Here is a 21,982-nt window from a genome sequence, read left to right as displayed (position 1 = left end):
CCCCATTCAAAACTCACCCACTTCCTGCTTCACAAGTAGCAACATCCCATTGGATAGTTGGAATGTATCCATTTTCAACCCCCCCCCCCCCCCCCCCCCCGCCATTGGATAGTTGAAATGTATCCTTTCAACCCCCCCATTGGATAGTTGAAATGTATCCACTGTCAAACCTTCACCCCCCCCCCCATTGGTGCTCAAAAGCCAAGCCAGCTGTGCTAAACTTTTACAACTCCACTAGCTGGGTCTAACTTTGGAATATTGCTTCCTCAAGAATTTAGTAAGAAGTCTTACAGCACAGGGTGGCACGCGGCGCAGTGGTTAGCCCTGCTGCCTCATGGCGTTGAGGACCCGGGTTCGAATCCCGACCCTGGGTCACTGTCCGTGGGGAGTCTGCACATTCCCCCTGTGTCTGCATGGGTTTCACCCCCACAACCCAAAGATGTGCAGGTTAGGTGAATTGGTCACGCTAAATTGCACCTAAATTTGGAGGGGGAGGAAGGAAATCGGGTACTCTAAATTTATTCAAAAAACCCAAAACGTCTTGCAACACCAGGTTGAAGTCCAACAGGTTTGTTTTGAATCACTAGCTTTGTGAGCGCAGCTCCTTCCTCAGGTGAATCAAGAATTCAGGGTTGCCAGCAGCAACTGAATGTATCTTTGCAAAGTTGCCTTTTACATGGCCCCCCCAACTCTTCCCCCCCCCCCCCCCCCCGCCCATTGGCCACGCAACCTGCCCGTCCCGCCTTCCCTGGCCAACGGAAAGAAGCAAACGAGACTTGAATGGCCAATGGGGTTGATGCATGAATTTCAAACTGCCTCCCCCCCCCCCCCCCCCCGCACTAAGGTTCGGTTTTTAAACTAATTCCCAATTCCATGCCCGACATCGACCCCTTTTCACATTATGATTTGATGCTAAGTTTCCGTTGCTCTTTGTTACTTTTGGGCAGTGCCCCTTGCCAGGAGCCCCTTTTAATTTGCCCCTCAGTTAATTTCTGTTATTCTATTTAGTTGATTCGATCCCAAAATACATCAAGGGTTGCCGAACAACCGGGATGGGCCTGAAGTCAGAGGGCTGCATTCCCCGTTCCGGCCGCGTGTTTCTCGGCAGCAGGAGTCGTGGTGCCGTTCGTGGTCGGCGGGATTCTCTGTTCCCGCCGCTGTCAATGGGATCTTCTATTGAAGGCATCCCACGCTGGCGGGAAACCCCCGGGTGGGGCGCGTCGCCGGCGGGACTGAGAACCCTGCCTCCAGCGAACAACTGGAGAAAGTTCAGACCATAATCATCGAGCTTCGCAGCACAAAAAGAGGCCCTTCAGCCCATCGTGTCTGTGCCAGCCTTCGAACATCCATCTATTCTGATTCCATTTTCCAGTGCTTGGTCCGTAGCCTTGTATACTATGACGTCTCAAGTGCTCACCTGAATGCTTCATCCACGTTGTGAGGGTTCCTGCCTCTACCACCCCTTTGGGCAGCGATATTCCCACCACCCTCTGGGTGAAAAGGTTTTTCCTGCAGGAATTGAAGATTAATCTTCAAAATGATTTTCAGAAACTTTTTGTTTTCAGTTTCTGAATTGCTCCCTGTCATGCTGTGGAGATGAATCGCCAGTTCCCGGAGATTCCAGGCTAATCATGGAGGATTGGCAACCGTAACTTGAGGGGAAGCAAGATAGGTGGATGGTGAATGAAGAAATAGAAGCGTGTGCTGATGGGGCTGAGATGAAAGAGTGTGGGAGGAGGCTTGGGAATGTGGGTGTCACTGGCAAGGTCAGCATTTGTTACCCATCCTCGAACTGAGTGTCTTGCTCGGCCATTTCAGAGGGTGGGTAAGAGCCAACCACATTGCTGCGGATCTGGAGTCACTTGTAGGCCAGATCGGGTAAGGATGGCAGATTTCCCTCCCAAAAGGGCATTAGTGAACCAGATGGGTTTTTAACAACAATCAATCATCATGGAGGCAAGCTGTCAATTCCAGATTTTCTTAGAAAACATAGAAAATAGGAGTAGGCCATTCGGCCCCTCGAACATGCTTCTCCCATTCAATATGATCATGATTGATCATCTATCTCAATGCCATACTCCTGCGCTCTCCTCTTACCCCTTGACACCTTTAGAGTATCTATTTATTTCTTAAATACATTCAGTGACATTTTCAAATAAATTTAGAGTACCCAATTAATTTTTTCCAATTAAGGGGCAATTTAGCGTGGCCAATCCACCTACCCTGCACATCTTTGGATTGTGGAGGCGAAACCCACGTAGCCACAGGGAGAATGTGCAAACACCACACGGACAGTGACCCAGAGCCGGGATCGAAGCTGGGACCTCAGCGCCGTGAGGCAGCAGGGCTAACCCACTGCGCCACCGTGCTGCCCTTACATTCAGTGAGTTGGCCTCCACAGCTTTCTGTGGTAGAGAATTTCACAGGTTCCCCACCCTCTGAGTGAAGAGGTTTCTCCTCATCTTAGTCCTAAATGGCCTACCCCATATCCTGAGCTGGTTCGGGCGTGATGGGCCTTCTGTTATTTATGGTTCTAAGCAAAAGCAGAATTATTTGTTGATAGATACTTGCGTTCAATGCTTAATGAAAATTCTCTTTTTATAATAATAACCTTTATTAGTGTCAGAAGTAGGCTTACATTAACACCGCAATGAAGTTACTGTGAAAATCCCCTAGTCGCCACATTCCGGCGCCTGTTCGGGTACACGGAGGGAGAATTCAGAATGTCCAATAGACCTAACAAGCACTTTCGGGACTTGTGGGAGGAAACCGGAGCACCTGGAGGAAACCCACGCAGACAAGGGGAAATTTGCAGATTCCGCACAGACTGTGACCCAAACTGGGAATCAAGCTCGGGTCCCTGGCGCAGTAAAGCAACAGTGCTAACCACTGTGTTACCGTGCTGGCCTATTGTCCTCTTGCCTCTGTGGTGTAATGTCACTGGCTTAGTAATCCAGAGGCCCAGGCTAGTGATCTGGGGACATGGGTTCAAGTCCCACCACCAGTTGATGGAATATAAATTCAATTAGTAAAGCGATTCTTGGTATTGGTGAACATGACTACTATCATTGATTGTTGTAAAAGAAATCCCCATCGGGTATACTAATGTTCTTTAGGGATGGGAAATCTGCCATCCTTATTTGGTCCGGTCTCCATTTGGCTCCAGGCTTCCAGCAATACAGTTGACTCTTAACTGCCCCCTGAAGTGGCCAAGCAAGCCAATCAGTTCGAGGGCATTTAGGAATGGGGCAACAGATGCCAGCCTAACCACACTCTGTGAAAAAATTAAAGAAAAGCAAAGCCTGCAGGATATGGAATGGTACCACAGTCAGATAAAACTGTGATCAGGGTGGCATGTGGCGCAGTGGTTAGTACTGGCACTGCGGCGCTGAGGACCCGGGTTCGAATCCGGGCCCTGGGTCACTGTCCGTGTGGAGTTTGCACATTCTCCCCATGTCTGCGTGGGTCTCACCCCCACCACCCAAAGATGTGCAGGTTAGGTGGATTGGCCATGCTAAATTGCCCCTTAATTGGAAAAAAATAATAATAATTGGGTACTTGAAATTTTTTAAAATACAGCTACACTTGAGATTAAAAGCATATGACACAATACAAGAAATGGGCGCCATGCAGCACAGAGACAGGAACTTTCTTCCTGCCTCGGAAGACTGAGCAATGCGGATAGACTGGAGAAACATGGGCTTTGCAATCCGGAATGAACTGAAGTATATGAGTAAGGATATGGAAAGGGCAAATCTGGAATATTGCTATGAATAAAACTGCAAAGGACAGGTGAATATAATTCTGATGTCACATTGTTTTTCTTTGACTTATATTTCCAACAATAAAAGGTGAAACTCCAATTCAACCCATTCACCTTTACATCAAATCCTCGATCCCTGTAACAACCCTTTTTCTTTCAATCCCCTATATTCCCATTACATAAACTCCTTTAAACAATATCCCCTTCTCCATAAATTCCTTCAGCCTCTAATCCACCTTCCCTCAAAATAAACCCGTTCTCCAAAACCACCTTTCCCCCTAAATCCCATTTCCGCACAAATTCCGTCTGATACCTTTCCAAAAATAACATTTCTGTTCCCCTCAATCCCATTTCCCCCCAAACTCTGATTTCCCATCCCCCATATTCCCCTAAATCCCATGTCCCCCTGCACTCCCTCTCTAATTCCTCTGTCTCCAAAATTAACTCTCCTGTTCCCCTCAATCCTATTCCTGTAAATCCCATTTCTCCAAAAACTGCCTAATTCCCCTTTCCCAAAATTATTTCCCTGTTCTCCTAAATCCCATGTCCCCATAAACTCACTCTCCAATTCCTTCACCCCCAAATTAACTCCTTTCCCCCAAAAACTTCCTCCACCTAATTGGTGGAGCTTTCACAAAGGGTCACCTGTACTCGAAACGTTAGCTCTTTTCTCTCCCTACAGATGCTGCCAGACCTGTTGAGATTTTCCAGCATTTTCTCTTTGGTTTCAGATTCCACCATCCACGGTAATTTGCTTTTATCCACCTAATTGGATTGGATTTATTGTCACGTGTACCGAGGTGCAGTGAAAAGTATTGTTCTGAGTACAGTCCAGACAGATCGTTCCATACATGATAAAACATACGCCATACGATAAATACACAATGTAAATACATAGATACTGACATCGGGTGAAGCCTACGGAGTGTAGTGCTACTCAGTAGAGAAGATGTGTGGAGAGATCTGTCCAGTCCATAAGAGGGTCATTCCGGAGTCTGGTAACAGTGGGGAAGAAGCTGTTTTTCAATAGGTTAGTGCAGGTTCTCAGACTTCTGAATCTCCTGCCCGATGGAAGAGGTCAGAAGAGAGAGTAACCCGGGTGGGAGAGGTCTGTGATTATGCCGCCCGTTTTCCCGAGACAGCGTACGGTGCAGAGTTACGTGGGTGGGAGGCGTTTTGGCGTGATGGGACTGGGCTGTGTTGGCGCATCTCCGTAGTTTCTTACGGTGTTGGGCCGAGCAGTTGCCACACCGGGCTTGTGTGCAATGTGGCCGGATAGGATGCTTGCCGTGGAGGCACACCTGTAAAAATTGGTCAGGGCAAATTCCCCTTTCCCCAAAATCAACTCCCCCTAAATTTCCACATGAACTTCAACTCCCCCCAAATGAACTCCCCTGTTGCACCCAATTCCCATCCCCTCTGTGTCTGTCTGCCCACATGCACTCCTCAGACACAGGGCGGGTGAATCTGTGCAGCAGGAGAACACCACTTCCAGCATGCACCGCGGCGAGGTAGGCACATGCGCGGTGCGGCAGGGACTCCCCGTCCAATCGGAAGGCCGCGGCGGAGGCGGAAGTGACGCGTCAGCCAGACAGCGGGTCACGGTCCCGAGCAGCTCGAGCGTCGCCGCGCGCGGGATCGGAGCCGCGTCAGGGCAGGGAGGCGCTTCCTCATCTCTCTAAACTTCGGATCGATTTAATTTCGTTCTCCAACCCTGCCTTTGGTTTTCCGACGTCTCTCTTTTTTTCCTCCTCCGCCTTCCAGTCCAATCTCGCTCTCAGTTGCGTTCACTTCAGTTCGAGACGTCTGTACACTACCGCCGCCAACGTCGCTCGCTCATTGGACGCTGCTTGCCTGGAACCCGCTCTCTGATTGGACCTTCTGCTCGATGTCAGCCGATTGGCCCCCTCGGAGCTCGCACTGTGATTGGGCCCCTGCCCACCAGGCCGGCGCTGGTGATTGGTCGTCTCGGAACACGGCTCTCTGATTGGACCCCTGTCCGCCAGGCCGGCGTACGCCGATTGGCTGCCTAGAAACCCGCTCTCTGATTGGACGCCGCGAACCCGCTCTCTGATTGGACGCCGCGAACCCGCTCGCTGATTGGATGGCGGTGCCTGTCTCACTGCTGCTGGCGGCTCGGAGCCTCCTGTTGCTCTCCCTGAGCAGCGCCGCCGCCGTGGAGGTGAAGCGGCCACAGGGTGTCTCCCTGTCCAGTGAGTAAAAGACACCCCACACACAACAAACACAGGTGCCCTCCATTTCAATACAAGTAATGCAGTAATATTAAAGTACATTAATGATTATGTACCAATTTATTTTTGGATAGACAAGTCTTGCACATTGGCACAGGGTCTTGCACATTGGCACGGTGTCTTGGCACATTGGGACAGGGTCTTGCACATTGGCGTGGGGTTTGCACATTGGCACAGAGTCTTGCACATTGGCACAGAGTCTTGCACATTGGCACAGAGTCTTGCACATTGGCACAGAGTCTTGCACATTGACACAGGGCCTTGCACATTGGCACAGGGCCTTGCACATTGTAGCACCATTTTGCACATTGGGACAGGGTCTTGCACATTGGCGTGGAGTCTTGCACATTGGCACAGGGCCTTGCACATGGTCTTGCTCATTGGCACAGGATCTTGCACATTGTCGCACCATTTTGCACATTGGCACAGGGTCTTGCATGTTGGGACAGGGGCCTTGCACATTGACGTGGGGCCTTGCATGTTGGCGCAGGGCCAACAGCACTTGAGTACAGTGCAGATTGGTTCATTTGAAACAGTTCATTCATGGTATGTCAGTGTGGCTGGCATGGTGGGATTGGAACCCCTGTCCCCAGAGCATTAGCCTGGGCCTGTGGATTACTGGTCCATGAGGCTACTGTCTTTTCCAGTATCAGAATTAATGGAACAACGCAGTAGGTTACTGCCAATTTTAGCAACTAGACCAGATATAATGCAGAGAAATAGGCCATTTGTTCCATGTTGATGTTTGTGCTCCACATGAGCTTTCTTCCATTTTTCCACCTCAAAAATTACCAACGTAACCCTCTATTCCCTTCTCCCTCAAATCTTTCTAGCTTCCCCTTAAATGCATCCATACTGTTAGCTTCAGCCACCCCTTGTGGCAGTGAGTTCCACGTTTTCACCACCCTCTAGATAAAGAAGTTTCTTCTGAATTCTCTATCGGATGTCTTGGTGATTATCTTATATTGATAGCCTTTGGTTTAGAAAGGAGACTTCGCCAATTAATGTATTCCTGATGTGTATACTTACACAATTCTAGTTTCGTAAGAAGTCTTACAACACCAGGTTAAAGTCCAACGGGCTTATTTCGAATCACTAGCTTTCGGAGTGCAGCTCCTTCATCAGGTGAGTGGTTAGCACTGCTGCCTCAGCGCCAGGGACCCAGGTTTCATTGACTCACCTGATGAAGAGGCAGTGCTCCGAAAGCTAGTGATTCCAAATAAATCTGTTGGACTTTAACCTGGTGTTGGAAGATTTCTTACTGTGCCCACCCCAGTCCAACGCTGGCATCTATACATCAATTCTGGTATCATGCTTCTCCCCACCCCTTCCATCGTCTCGGTATCTTTTTTATCTAATATGGTGACTAGAACTGTATCGAGTCCTTTTTGGTGTGGTCTAACTAAGGATTGATGCAGCAGAACCGTCCCAATTTTGCAATTCTGTCCCTCTAAAAATAAACTCTAGTACTCGGATTGCTTTTTTGCCAACTTGTGGTGCAACATCTAATGATTGATGTATTTGCTCGTCGAGTTCCTTTTGTTCCTCTGCCCCACCTAGTCTTCACTTTCCAAATAATAAATGATGTGGTGATGCCGGCGTTGGACTGGGGAGAGAACAGTACAAAGTCTTACAACACCAGGTTAAAGTCCAACAGGTTTGTTTCGATGTCACTAGCTTTCGGAGCGCTGCTCCTTTCTCCGGTGAATCAAATAATAAATTACCATTTTATTTTCTTCCTACTGCAAGTAGCCTCACATTTAGAATCCTACAGTGCGGAGGAAGCCATTCAGCCCATCGTGTCGACACTGACCCTCTGAAAGGGAATCTAATCCAGGCCCACTCCCCCGCCCTATCCCCATAACCCCCACCTTGGGACACTAAGGAGCAATTTAGCATGGCCGATCAATCCTAACCTGCCCATCTTTGGACCGTGGAAACTGTAGGAAACCCATGCAGACTTGGGGAGAGCGAGCAAACTCCACACAGTCGGTCACCCAAGGCTGGAATGAAACCCGTGTTCCTGGTGCTGAGGCAGCTGTGCTAACCACTCTGCCACCGTGCTGCCACCCACTTATCTGTGCTCCACTTCATTTGTTCGTTATTTACCCATTCTGCAAGTTTATTAATGTCGGTCCTGGTGTCAGCTGCAAATTTAGAAATCACCTTTTTGATTCCAAAAGCCACGATTCCAAAGGAGGGCAGGGCAATTAATTCTTCTGGTGTCTCGACCAATATTGATCCCTCAGCTGACATCACTAAAATGGGCTATTTGATCACTGGGCCTGGTGAAAGGTCATTGATCTGAACCGTTCGTTCGTTCGTCCTTGACCTGCCAGATCTGCTGACTATTTCCAGCGTTTTTGTGTCTCTTAGCTGGTCGCTATACCTGAGCAGTTATTGGCAACTTTGCAATGTGTCAATTGGCTGACGTGATTCTTTGTGTTGTAATAGTGACTCCACTTCAAATGTACAGTGACCACCACTTAACTTTGCCTGAGCTCATCACTGGGTAGCAGCCTCTATAACAGACAGAAGGCATTTGCCATCTGCTAGCACCAAGAAGAATCAGAATGGTTGCAGCACAGAATACATGGTGGTAGCACTGTTGCTTCACAGCGCCAGGGTCCCAGGTTCAATTCCCGGCTTGGGTCACTGTCTGTGCAGAGTCTACACGTTCTCCCTGTGTCTGCGTGGGTTTCCTCCGGGTGCTCCAGTTTCCTCCCACAAGTCCCGAAAGACGGGCTTGGTGAATTGGACATTCTGAATTCTCCCTCCCTCCGTGTACCCGAACAGGTGCCGGAATGTGGCGACTAGGGGCTTTCCACAGTAACTTCACTGCAGTGTTAATGTAAGCCTACTTGTGACGATAATGAAGATTATAAAAGAGGGAGGCCATTCGACCCATTGCCTCCGTGCCAGCTCTCTGGAGGAGCAACTCGCCCGGTCTCACTCCTCTGCATTATTCTCCCTCGCCCTGCAACTTTTTTCTCTGCAGAGACAATCCGATTCTCTTTGAAACCCACGATTGGATCTGCCTCCACTGCACTCTCGGGCCATGCGTTCCGGATCTTAGCCACTTTCCCCGGGAAAGCGTTGTTCCCCACGGTCATCATTGCTTCATTTGCTGTTTCCTTTAACTCGGCGCACGATCCTTCCACTCCAGCGGGTACTGTTTCTCCCCGTCTGCTCGCCAGACCTTTCCGCATTTTCAACACCCATACATCACCAAAGTGCTGCTTATCTGAACATATTGGCTATTTCAGACAGTTCAATAGATTGTTCACTACGTTTGCTCCTCATTAATCCACTGTAGTTTCAGATTTATATGTCTGACAAACCGTTGGAATGCAGGCCCTTTGAATGCTGCAATTGTGAAATCTGTTTTAGTAATTGTAATTAGTAATTGGATTCCTGGTATGATCACAGCGAGTTCAGTCAAGGCTTCCCTTCGTTAAAGGCATGAAAGCTGATTTGGGGAGGGGAGAAGAGGTCCCAGATAGTGTGCTCTTTCCAAGGGTCGGTCAGACTCGATGGACCGAGTGGCCTCCTTCTGCACTTAGGGATTCTAATATGTGGATAGACTGACCAGGAGGCAGGTGCGGAGCATCAGCACCATTCATATATCAGTGGGCTGCAGCTGTTAATTGTACAAACAATTCGCACAAGCTGATTTAAAATTAAAGGTGCGTGTGGTCCTGGTTTTCACCAAAAACTCATCCCTTTCCTTGTAGATCGACACTTCTATGATGAGTACAGACCGTTTACATGTTTGGATGGCTCGAAAACCATTCCGTTTGACGAGGTGAACGATGACTACTGTGATTGCAAGGATGGCTCGGATGAACCAGGTCAGAATGGAAGATAGTTGAGATGCTGTAAAGGCCGCCTTTTGATTCACTGCAGAGGCAGTCTCGCCTTTATTTCCCCCGCCCCGCCAAGCAAACAACTGGTAAAGTGTAAGCAGCAGGCTGTACCCATAGAACCGGTTTAGCTCGGTTGGCTGGACAGTTTGTGACGTGGAGCGAGGCCAACAGCGTGGGTTCAATCCCCGTACCGGCTGAGGTTATTCGCGAAGGCTCCGCCTTCTCAACGTGGTCCCTCGTCTGAGGTGTGGTGACCCTTCGCTTAAATCACCACCAGTCAGGGAAACCCAAGCAGCCTATGGTCATCTGAGACTAGGGCAAGTTTACTTTCATTTGCCTGTGGAGACAGAACAGCGGGGATAACGTTCCAGGTCACCGGCCTGAATTGTTAACCTTATGTTCCTCTCCCTGCATTTACAGCCAGACCTGTTGACTTGTGACCGGTATTTCCGACCCTTCAAATTTTCAGCATCTGCTGTGTTTAGTCGTGTGTTTATTCCTTTGCAATGTTGAAAATATGGTAAAACATTTTTTTTTACATTAACCAGTAGACGGGTTTCATTGCTTGCCTTCTAGGGCAGTGAAGTTGTGTTCTACTTGCTGTGTGAGCTATTTTAATGTAGCCATTAACCTGTTTAAAATAGAGCCCAAAGGAACTTTCCACAAATGTGTTAACTGGTGCATTACTGGAGGAAGTGTATTAGTAAGTCGCTGTGCATTGGGTCTTTACCGAAATGCATTGCTCCTATTCTGCATGCAATTGAAGAGCAATATCACCAAAGTACTCGTGGTACACGCTATAAGACTTTGCAAAGCTAAGTTCTGTCTCCATTGGCCCATGTAAAAAAAAAGAGTTTATGTTTGCCAGTAAAGAAGCTAATGAGAAAGGTTGTCTCGCCTTGAGGAGGGTCAAGCGATTGACATCACTTCAACAGGTGACAAGAATTTGGGCAAGTGATTATCATTTAAAACCCCAGTGGTTACTCCTTCATGAAATTTCATTTAACGGTTCTGTTTCTCCTTGAATGGCAAAATTAAATTCTCTTTCACATGGGCCAATGGAGACCAGAACTTATTTTTGCAAGGTTTTAAAAGCCTGTCCTATCTGATTAGTTTATTCACGGGATGTCACGTCATATTAAATCATTTGCTCAAATAGGAATCTGTTCCATCCTAACTTAAACGCCAAGGCCGGGATTCTCTGCTTCGCTGGCAATCCACTCATGCCTGCGGATTTCCCGACGGCTTGGGGGTGGAAACCCCATTGGCTGGCCGCCGGGACTGAGGATCCCGCTCTCGCTCTCTCTCTCACGCTCTCGTTCTCTCTCTCACGCTCTCGTTCTCTCTCTCACGCTCTCGTTCTCTCTCTCTCGCTCTCGTTCTCTCGCTCGCGTTCTCCCTCTCTCTCTCTCTCTCTCGCGCTCTCCCTCGTTCGCTCTCTCTCTCTCTCTCTCTCTCACTCGCTCTCTCGCGCTCTCTCTCTCGCGCTCTCTCTCTCGCGCTCTCTCTCTCGCTCTATCTCTCTCGCTCTGTCTCTCTCGCTCTGTCTCTCTCGCTCTGTCTCTCTCGCTCTGTCTCTCTCGCTCTGTCTCTCTCGCTCTGTCTCTCTCGCTCTGTCTCTCTCGCTCTGTCTCTCTCGCTCTGTCTCTCTCGCTCTGTCTCTCTCGCTCTGTCTCTCTCGCTCTGTCTCTCTCGCGCTGTCTCTCTCGCTCTGTCTCTCTCGCGCTGTCTCTCTCGCGCTGTCTCTCTCGCGCTGTCTCTCTCGCGCTGTCTCTCTCGCGCTGTCTCTCTCGCGCTGTCTCTCTCGCGCTGTCTCTCTCGCTCTGTCTCTCTCGCTCTGTCTCTCTCGCTCTGTCTCTCTCGCTCTGTCTCTCTCGCTCTGTCTCTCTCGCTCTGTCTCTCTCGCTCTGTCTCTCTCGCTCTGTCTCTCTCGCTCTGTCTCTCTCGCTCTGTCTCTCTCGCTCTGTCTCTCTCGCTCTGTCTCTCTCGCTCTGTCTCTCTCGCTCTGTCTCTCTCGCTCTGTCTCTCTCGCTCTGTCTCTCTCGCTCTGTCTCTCTCGCTCTGTCTCTCTCGCTCTGTCTCTCTCGCTCTGTCTCTCTCGCTCTGTCTCTCTCGCTCTGTCTCTCTCGCTCTGTCTCTCTCGCTCTGTCTCTCTCGCTCTGTCTCTCTCGCTCTGTCTCTCTCGCTCTGTCTCTCTCGCTCTGTCTCTCTCGCTCTGTCTCTCTCGCTCTGTCTCTCTCGCTCTCTCTCTCTCTCGCTCTCTCTCTCTCTCGCTCTCTCTCTCTCGCTCTCTCTCTCTCTCGCTCTCTCTCTCTCGCTCTCTCTCTCTCGCTCTCTCTCTCTCGCTCTCTCTCTCTCGCTCTCTCTCTCTCGCTCTCTCTCTCTCTCGCTCTCTCTCTCTCTCGCTCTCTCTCTCTCTCGCTCTCTCTCTCTCTCGCTCTCTCTCTCTCGCTCTCTCTCTCTCTCGCTCTCTCTGCTCTCTCTCGCTCGCTCTCTCTGCTCTCTCTCGCTCGCTCTCTCTGCTCTCTCTCGCTCGCTCTCTCTGCTCTCTCTCGCTCGCTCTCTCTGCTCTCTCTCGCTCGCTCTCTCTGCTCTCTCTCGCTCGCTCTCTCTGCTCTCTCTCGCTCGCTCTCTCTCTCTCGCGCTCGCTCTCTCAGCACGGGCAGTACGGTAGCACAAGTGAATAGCACTGTGGCTTCACAGCGCCAGGGTCCCAGGTTCGATTCCCCGCTGGGTCACTGTGCGGAGTCTGCACGTTCTCCCCATGTCTGCATGGGTTTCCTCCCGGTGCTCCGGTTTCTTCCCACAGTCCAAAGATGTGCAGGTTAGGTGGATTGGCCATGATAAATTGACCAAAGTGACCAAAAAGGTTAGGAGGGGTTATTGGGTGACGGGGATAGGGTGGAAGTGAGGGACTAATTGGGTCGGTGCAGACTCGATGGGCCGAATGGCCTCCTGCACTGTATGTTCTGTGTTCACTCTCTCGCACTCCCTCTCGCACTCCCTCTCGCACTCCCTCTCGCACTCCCTCTCGCACTCCCTCTCGCACTCCCTCTCGCACTCCCTCTCGCACTCCCTCTCGCACTCCCTCTCGCACTCCCTCTCGCACTCCCTCTCGCACTCCCTCTCGCACTCCCTCTCGCACTCCCTCTCGCACTCCCTCTCGCACTCCCTCTCGCACTCCCTCTCGCACTCCCTCTCGCACTCCCTCTCGCACTCCCTCTCGCACTCCCTCTCGCACTCCCTCTCGCACTCCCTCTCGCACTCCCTCTCGCACTCCCTCTCGCACTCCCTCTCGCACTCCCTCTCGCACTCCCTCTCGCACTCCCTCTCGCACTCCCTCTCGCACTCCCTCTCGCACTCCCTCTCGCACTCCCTCTCGCACTCCCTCTCGCACTCCCTCTCGCACTCCCTCTCGCACTCCCTCTCGCACTCCCTCTCGCACTCCCTCTCGCACTCCCTCTCGCACTCCCTCTCGCACTCCCTCTCGCACTCCCTCTCGCACTCCCTCTCGCACTCCCTCTCGCACTCCCTCTCGCACTCCCTCTCGCACTCCCTCTCGCACTCCCTCTCGCACTCCCTCTCGCACTCCCTCTCCCTCTCCCTCTCGCTCTCCCTCTCGCTCTCCCTCTCGCTCTCCCTCTCGCTCTCCCTCTCGCTCTCCCTCTCGCTCTCTCCCTCTCGCTCTCTCCCTCTCGCTCTCTCCCTCTCGCTCTCTCTCTCTCTTTTTCTCTCTCTCTTTTTCACTCTCTCTTTCACTCTCTCTTTCACTCTCTCTTTCACTCTCTCTTTCACTCTCTCTTTCACTCTCTCTTTCACTCTCTCTTTCACTCTCTCTTTCACTCTCTCTTTCACTCTCTCTTTCACTCTCTCTTTCACTCTCTCTTTCACTCTCTCTTTCACTCTCTCTTTCTCCCCCTTTGAATTCTAAATTGGGAAAGATTGTGGGCCTAGCCATTTGATCAATAGCAGTGGAACATCAGTACTGTGCATGGAGGCAGATCACTTGCCATGTACCTATGCTGCCACCTACCTATCAGCAGCCCTAACTTCAGAAACAAGAGACATGCTAATTCATTTATTTATTTATTATTACTTTTTCTGAGTTCAAAGCCAGGGCTCAGGGTGTGGTCAGGGGCGAACCTCTAATCCAGCTCCTTGCCTGCTCCAAAAACCAATTCAAATTGAATCCAATTCATAGTCCCCACAAGAGAGACATACCAGATCTGAGCCAAAAGGCAGAGCAGATACTACACTTGATCTTGCCAAAAGGCCGAGAAGCGATTAATTCATTCATTTATGTGAATAAAGAAGATTAAGGTATCTTAATAGTGTTGTGGAGAGTTTAGTACACAAATATCTGTGATTTGGGTCAACTCTTAGTTCTGATTGAGAAGTAAACTTCATACATGTTTGTGCTCATTCCCACTTTACCTCTTAAAACCACCGCTTGCTCGGATCCAGGTGTTGCTATTAATGAAAAGACCTGTGAAACTTAAGCGCAAATGAGCAACATAGGATTCAGGAGTAGGACATTCGGCCCTTCGAGCCTCTCCCCCATTCAGTGAGATTAGGGCTGATCGATGTGTGCGTTCAACTCCACTTTCCTGTCTGCCCCCAACCCCCCCGCGCCTAACTCATGGCTCCCTTGTATAATCATAAATCTGTTTCGCTCTGCCTTGAATATATAAGTTTATGAGATATAGGAGCAGGAATTAGGCCATTTGGCCCATCGAGTTTGCTCCGCCATTCAATCATGGCTGATCTCACCCTGGCCTTAACTCCACCGTCCTGCCCGTTCTCCATAACCCTTAAACCCATTACCAATTAAACATCTCTCTTAACACCTTAAATTTACTCAACGTCCCAGCATCCACCGCACTCTGGGGCAGCGAATTCCACAGATTCACAACCCTTCGGGAGAAATAGATTCTCCTCAACTCCATTTCAAATTTGCTACCTCTTGCTACCTGAGATTATGACCTCTCGTTCTAGAATGTCCTGCAAGACCAAGCATCCGCTCCACATCTACTTTATCCAAACCCCTCATCTCTGGAATCAGCCTAGTGAACCTCCTCTGAACTGCCTCCAATGTCACCACATCTTTCCTCAAATAAGGGGACCAAAACTGTGCACAATACTCCATCTGTGATCTCACCAATGCCTTGTATAGTTGCAGCAACACTTCCCTCCCTTTACACTCTGTTCAAATTTATAGCTAAGGAATAGTTCTATTCACATACTTTATTACCTGCTGTACCTGAATGCTAGTTTTCTGTGACTGATGCACAAGGACACCCAGACCCCTCTGCAGTGGAGCATCCCAAAGTCTCTCCCCATTCAGATAATAAATTGCCTTCCCATTTTTCCGACCAAAATGCTTGACCTCACACTTATCCACGTTAAACTCCATCTGCCACGTTTTGGCCCACTCTCCTAACCTCTCTATATCTATTTGTAAGGTTCTTATTTCCTCATTACAACTTACTGTCCCACCTGTGTTGTTTGAAAACTTGGCTGTAGAACCTTCTATCCCTGTGTCCAAGTCGTTTATATGGATTGTAAATAGCTGGGACCCAAGGACCGAACTCTCTGGCACCCTACTAGTTACATCTTGCCACCCTATCCCCGTGATTCTCTCATTATCCAAATATCCATCAATCTCTGTCCTGAAAATACACTAGCTCCGAAAGCTAGTGACATTGAAACAAACCTGTTGGACTTTAACCTGGTGTTGTAAGACATCTTACTGTGCTCACCCCAGTCCAACGCCGGCATCGCCACATACTGAATATATTCAAAAGGTTTGAGCACCTGCAGTTCTCTGGGATAGAGAATTCCAAAGATTCACAGCCATTTGAGTGAAGAAATTTCTCCTCCTCCTCGGTCCTAACATGACCCACCCCTTATAGTGTGACAGTAAAAGCAAAATACTGTGGACGCTGGAAATCTGAAATTTTAACAACCGAGAAACCCCTTTTTGAGTCCAATGTGACTCCACTTCAGAGCTACAGCGAGGGAGAAACTGGATGGATTTTCATTTTCAGTGTGGTCCACTATTCGCTGCTCCCAATGTGGTCATCTCCACACACTGGAGGGAATAAGCGCAGACTGGGTGACTGTTTTGTGGATCGCCTTGACTCAGTCTGCAAACATGACCCTGACCGTCCTGTTGTTTGCCTAACCACTTTGCTCCAACGCTCATATTGTCCGTCCTTGTCCTGCTGCAATGTTCCAGTGAAGCCCAACGCAAACAGGAGGAGCAACACCTCGCGTTCCGATTAGACATTTAACAGCCTTCCGGACTTAACATTGAGCTCAACATCTCTAGACCATGAACTCCTCCATCGTGACCACTTTTTAAAATCGAGCCCCCCCCCCCCCCCCCCCCCCCCCGCCCAGGACCATCTGTCACTTGTTAAGTTTTGCTTTCGCGCCCTTGTTCTGCTGTTAACACATTCTGCGATCTCACCTTTATGCTGCCATTAACACCTCCTTTAGTCTTTAACACTGTCATTAATACTCCTTTTGTCTTGTGTCCGTGACATCTTTGTCAAATCTCTCCTGAGCCTCTACCTATCCCTGACCTGTTTTACTCCACCTGCTCCGCCCCCTGTTAAACAGTATAAAATCCATCGCGTTTCTCCCTCTCTTTAGTTCTGAAGAAGTCTTACTCGAAACATGAACTCTATTTCTCTCTCCACCAATGATGCCAACCCTGCTGAGTTTTCCCAGAATATTTCTGTTTGATCATAGAATTTACAGTGCAGAAGGAGGCCATTCGGCCCATCGAGTCTGCACCGGCCCTTGGAAAGAACACCCTACCCAAGCCCACACCATCACTCTATCCCTGTAACCCAGTAATCTCACCCAACCCTTTTGGACACCAAGGGCAGTTTAGCATAGCCAGTCAACCTGACCTGCACATCTTTGGACTGTGGGAGGAAACCGGTGCACCCGGAGGAAACCCACGTGCACACGGGGAAAACGTGCACACGGGGAGAACCCCTGGAGCTGTGAAGCAGCAGTGCTAACCACTGTGGTACCGTGCCGCCATAGGATGTTAAAGGGGATTGAGCTAAAGGGGTTGGACAGGATAGACCTGGAGCGGATGTTTCCCCATGCTGAACATTCTAGAACGAGGGGCCACAGTTTTAGGCTAAGGGGTGGTAGATTTAAAACTGAATTGAGGAGGAACTGCTTCACTCAAAGGGTGGCGAATCTGTGGAATTCTCTACCCCAGAGCACAGCGGACGCGGGACACTAAACAAATTTAAGGAGATGGATAGGTTTTTAATTAGCAGGGGGATGAAAGGTTATCGGGAGAGGGGCAGGAAGGTGGAGTTGAAGCCAAGATGGGACCAGACATGATCGTACCGATTTGCAGGGTGGGCTCACGGGGCTGAATTGTCGAATCCTGCTCCTAGTTCCTATGATATATGAACAGAACCTTAGGCAAGGGAGCTGTATCAAAGGTTCTGTTCGGTTTTTTGAAATTATTGAATGATGTATATTAACTTACATAAATATCGTGTGCAGGCATATACGGCCAGCTTGGGCTCCCATTTGGTCTATATCGCAAACCACATGCTCTTTTGAGCTAATCAGAAAATTGTGACGTGCCCAGTGCATTATCAAATATACAGTCTCTAGATTTTAGGAGAGGAGATGATCTCTTTGTAACGGTAAACTTTTAAGGAGCTTATTAGCACTGACACCGAGTTGGCGTTTCCACTGGAAGGGGAGTCTAGAACTAGAGGGGTCCACTGTCTCAGAACAAGGAATAAAAAGGGCAGCACGGTAGCACAGTGGTTAGCACCATTGCTTCACAACGCCAGGGTCACAGGTTCGATTCCCAGCTTGGGACACTATCTGTGCGGGGTCTGCACGTTCTCCCCGTGTCTGCGTGGGTTTCCTCCGGGTGCTCCGGTTTCCTCGCACGAGTCCCGAAAGACGTGCTGTTAGGTGATTTGGCCATTCTCCCTCTGTGTACCCGAACAGGCGCAGGAGTGCGGCGACTAGGGGCTTTTCACAGTAACTTCATTGTAGTGTTAATGTAAGCCAACTTGTGACAATAAAGATTATTATTATTACATTATGTACCTCGATTAGATCTCCTCTCAATAAATCCATAAGACAGAGGAGCAGAATTAGGCCACTCGGCCCATCGAGTCTGCTCCGCCATTCAATCATGGCGGATACTTTTCTCATCCCCATTCTCCCTCTAACCCCTGATCCCCTTATTAATCAAGACCCTATCTGTCTCTGTCTTAAAGACACTCAGTGATTTGGCTCCACAGCCTTCTGCGGCAAAGAGTTCCACAGATTCACCACCCTCTGGCTGAAGAAATTCCTCCTCATCTCTTGTTTTAAAGGATCATCCCTTCAGCCTGAGACTGTGCCCTCGGGTTCTAGCTTTCCTACTGGTGGAAACATCCTCTCCACGTCCACTCCATTTAGGGCCTCTCCGTATCCTCCAGCAAGTGTAGACCTGAGGTGGCAGCCCCTAACAGCACAGGCCTCACTCAGCACCGCACTGGTGCATCAGCTTTGATTTCAGCGCCCAAGCCCTGCAGTGAGATTTTATTCCAGAACCTGATGACTCAAGAAGTGAAGCGTGCTCCCAGCTGAGCCGCAGTTTCTGCTTTCGCAGGCGTCCCTTTTTCAGCTAGTCTTTCTGCGTCGTTTCTGGAGCCTTTCATTACCCAGCTAACTTAGTGTTGTCCTTGCGATCTCCCCAATTGTATGCTTATTCCCCGGCCAGTTTTTTGACCCGTGTAACTTTGGATTCCCCTGTGCGTGTGCACCTTTGCTGACGGCCTGCATTGTTGGGCATATCCCCATGAGTAACGCCGCAGGAAGTCGGTTAGTTTGTTGGGCGAGACATCAAATATAAGCCTCTCGGACTGATGTTCAAAGTCCCTTGGCGCTATTTGACAAAGAGCAAGTAAGTTCTCTCCGCTATCATGGCCAACATTTATACATCACTGAAAACCGTAGAATCCCTGCAGTGCAGAAGGAGGCCATTCGGCCCATCGAGCCTACACTGACCCTCTGAAAGAGAACCCTACTTAAATTGAGCCCCCCCCCCCCCCCCCCGCCCGCCCCCTCATATCCCTGTAACCCCACCTAACCTCCACATCTTTGGACTGTCGGTGCAGCACCCGGAGGAAACCAGCGCTGACACTGTGAGCACGTGCAAACTCGACGGTCACCTGAGGCTGGAATTGAACCAGGGTCCTTGGCGCTGTGAGGCAGCCATGCTAACCACTGTGCCGTCGTGCCGCAGTATCACATTGATGTTTGTGAGACTTTGCTGCACAAATTAGCCACTGCATTTCCCACAGAACAACAGTGAAAACACTTCCAAAGTATTTAATTGACTATGAAGTGCTTTGGGAGTCCCTGGTGTTAAGTACGGTGCTACATAAATGTAATTTTTTTTTTTTTTCCAACAATATCAGCCCCCTTCCGTCTGTATCTCAGCTTGCATTTCATTCCGATTGTGCTCTGCTTCAACCAGTCATTACTCGCCATACAATTGAATTCCCTTTGGCAGTCCCTCGAAATGTCAGCGTTTACCTTCAAAAATCCCAAAGTGACTGTGCCTTTAGTGAGCTCTGCCAACCGTACTGCCAGCTCCTGCTTGTTTCTCCCTCTGTGGAGCACGCGCGAAGGTTTGCCATACTGTGTGAGTGAAAGCTTTTGCCCTGTCTGACTTGGTTTTCTTTTTCCCCAGGAACATCCGCCTGTCCAAATGGTAGCTTCCACTGCACGAACGCTGGCCACAAACCCCAGTACATTCCGTCCTCCCGCGTGAATGATGGTATATGCGGTAAGCATTCTTCTCCAATGCCGGTGTGACCAGCTGCAGTTTGATCCCTTGTCGCGGTGGCTAGCTTGCCAAGTGCGGGAACCAACTTTTCATTGTGGGTTTTAACGCAGCTGTGAAATAATGCACAAATCTTATTTGCTCATTTATCACAATGCTCATTTGACGTTGGACCATCCCTTGGTGCTGGGGCCTTGTTCTAGAAAACGATTCAGTCTGGGAAGGCTGTAATCACTTGTGGGCTCTGGATAAGTAACGTTTGAAAGTTTGGTCTCCTTTTACAGTATAGTTTGGACATCTTGGGGTAAACTTCATAAAGGGACCGACACAAGGGTGGGAGGGATTCCAGGCTTAATTGGATGTCGATTCTTGTGACACTGATGTGCTCTCAACACGGAGGAATCCAGCTTGAATAAGCCGCGAATATAACTCGCGTTGCCAATAGTAGTTAATTTTAATAATCTTTACTGTCATAAGTAAGCTTACGTTAACACTGGAATGAAGTTACTGTGAAAATCCCCTTGCCGCCACACTCCGGCGCCTGTTCGGGTACACGGAGGGAGAATTCAGAATGTCCAAATTACCTAACAGCACGTCTTTCAGGACTTGTGGGAGGAAACCAGGGCACCCGGAGGAAACCCACGCAGACACAGGGAGAACGTGCAGACTCCGCACAGACAGTGACCCAACCGGGAATCGAACCGGGGACCCTGGCGCTATGAAACCACAGTGCTAGGTGCTGTGAAACCACAGTGCTACCGTGTTGTCTTAATATTGTCACCGTTGCTAACAATGTGAATATTCTTAACTAACTATTCATGCTTTTCCGCTTTGCAGTTGAGGTTTATATCCACTACACTTGGTCGATAAGGATCGCCAGGTTTTCTCAATCAGCCCCTCTTTCTAACTGGGCCACATGTTACTTTTTGTCAATCCACAACAGTGCGATAGTGTGTTGCAAGGTGGAGACGGTGTTTCTGGTAATTATAAAAGTGCCCTGTTCTCGCAGCACATCAGACTGCCTCAGTTGCAACTCAGCGATTTATTCTGCTCCTGAGAGACGGAAAGCGGCAAGCAGAAGCATAATTGTGTAATGCCGATTTCCACCCTCGCAGTTAACATCCTCAGCGACTTAAAACTGCCGGAGTATGTGCCTTCCTCCTCAATATTTTGGCTTCGTAAGTCAGAATGAACGTTCCTTTGGCACGAGAGTTTGATTTTGTGCTGTGCATTTTCACCTTCCTTTCCTGGAGCGGTATAACAATGTTGCTGTTTAATTTAACATGGCGTGTTGGTACCCCAAGGAAAAATATGTAAATTAATTTGATTTTAATGAAGCAGTTGATGCTCCTTCATTAAATGTTTTCAAGATAAAGATAGATAGTTTTTTGACGAATAAAGGGTTCTGATGTTTGGGTGGAAAAGTGGAGCTGAGTCCACAAAAGATCAGCCATGATCTCATTGAATGGTGGAGCAGGCTCGAAGGGCCAAATGGCCTACTCCTGCTCCTAGTTATTATGTTTTTATATACCAGTAAGCCTCTTGTGCGGTGCTCTATAGTGTTTGCATGACTACCAGGCGGCACGGTGGTGCAGTGGTTAGCACTTCTGCCTCACAGCGCCAGGGACCCGGGTTCGATTCCGACCTCGACAGACGTGGAGTTTGCACATTCTCCCCATGTCTGCGTGGGTTTCCCCTGGGTTCCCCGGTTTCCTCCCACTGTCCAAAGATGTACAGGTTAGGTGCCATGATAAAATTGTCCAAAAGGTTAGGTGGGATTATGGGGATAGGAGCGGGGGAATTGGGCTTGGATACGGTGCTCTATCGGAGCAAGGGCCGGTGCAGACTCGATGGGCCGAATGGCCTCCTTCTGCACTGTAGGGATTCTACGATTCCTCCACTGCCTGTGCTTCACTCCTGAGTGATGTCATTCAAAAAAACCTGACAAAGACACAATTCTGGTTTCGGAAGGCAGAAGCTGGACCCAGCGAAGCAGCGACCATGAGCTTTGCTGAAATCCTGGAACGTCTATACCACAGGTTGCTTTGTTTCATTTGTGCTTTGTGCTAGCTGGAATGAAATGTCAGATTAGCAGCAGACCGGTGCCAGCTGATGTGCTTACAGGAGATGCTCGTTGTGGAGTGAAGCGTAGCTGTCCTTTCATTTTTAGAAGGGAAAAGAGAGCAAAACTTTAAAAAAGAAAAACTTTATAGAAAGTGGTTCAAGTCAGGTTGTAGCCTGTGATTCCTCCGACCTGCAGTGGGGAAGG

The 21,982-nt window shown here is 49.3% G+C and overlaps 1 protein-coding gene and 1 non-coding gene across 2 annotated transcripts in view; one reads left to right on the top strand and one right to left on the bottom strand.

Annotated features, from left to right (window-relative positions):
* Positions 1–5,342: 5,342 nt before the first annotated feature.
* Positions 5,343–21,982, top strand: part of prkcsh (PRKCSH beta subunit of glucosidase II) — a 91,884-nt gene continuing 75,244 nt past the window's right edge. Inside the window, exons 1-3 of the mRNA XM_072491055.1 lie at positions 5,343–5,976; positions 9,750–9,866; positions 19,621–19,716. Of these exons, the coding sequence (XP_072347156.1) occupies positions 5,868–5,976; positions 9,750–9,866; positions 19,621–19,716 (322 nt within the window). The 5' untranslated portion in view covers positions 5,343–5,867. The remainder of the gene's footprint in view (positions 5,977–9,749; positions 9,867–19,620; positions 19,717–21,982) is intronic.
* LOC140403413 (U2 spliceosomal RNA) lies at positions 13,975–14,166 on the bottom strand. The gene has a single exon (XR_011938307.1). It is a non-coding gene; the product is annotated as a U2 spliceosomal RNA (small nuclear RNA).

This window comes from Scyliorhinus torazame, chromosome 27 (genome assembly GCF_047496885.1).
Source record: "Scyliorhinus torazame isolate Kashiwa2021f chromosome 27, sScyTor2.1, whole genome shotgun sequence".
Taxonomy (NCBI): Eukaryota; Metazoa; Chordata; class Chondrichthyes; order Carcharhiniformes; family Scyliorhinidae; genus Scyliorhinus; species Scyliorhinus torazame.
This window is presented reverse-complemented; position numbering and strand designations above follow the sequence as displayed.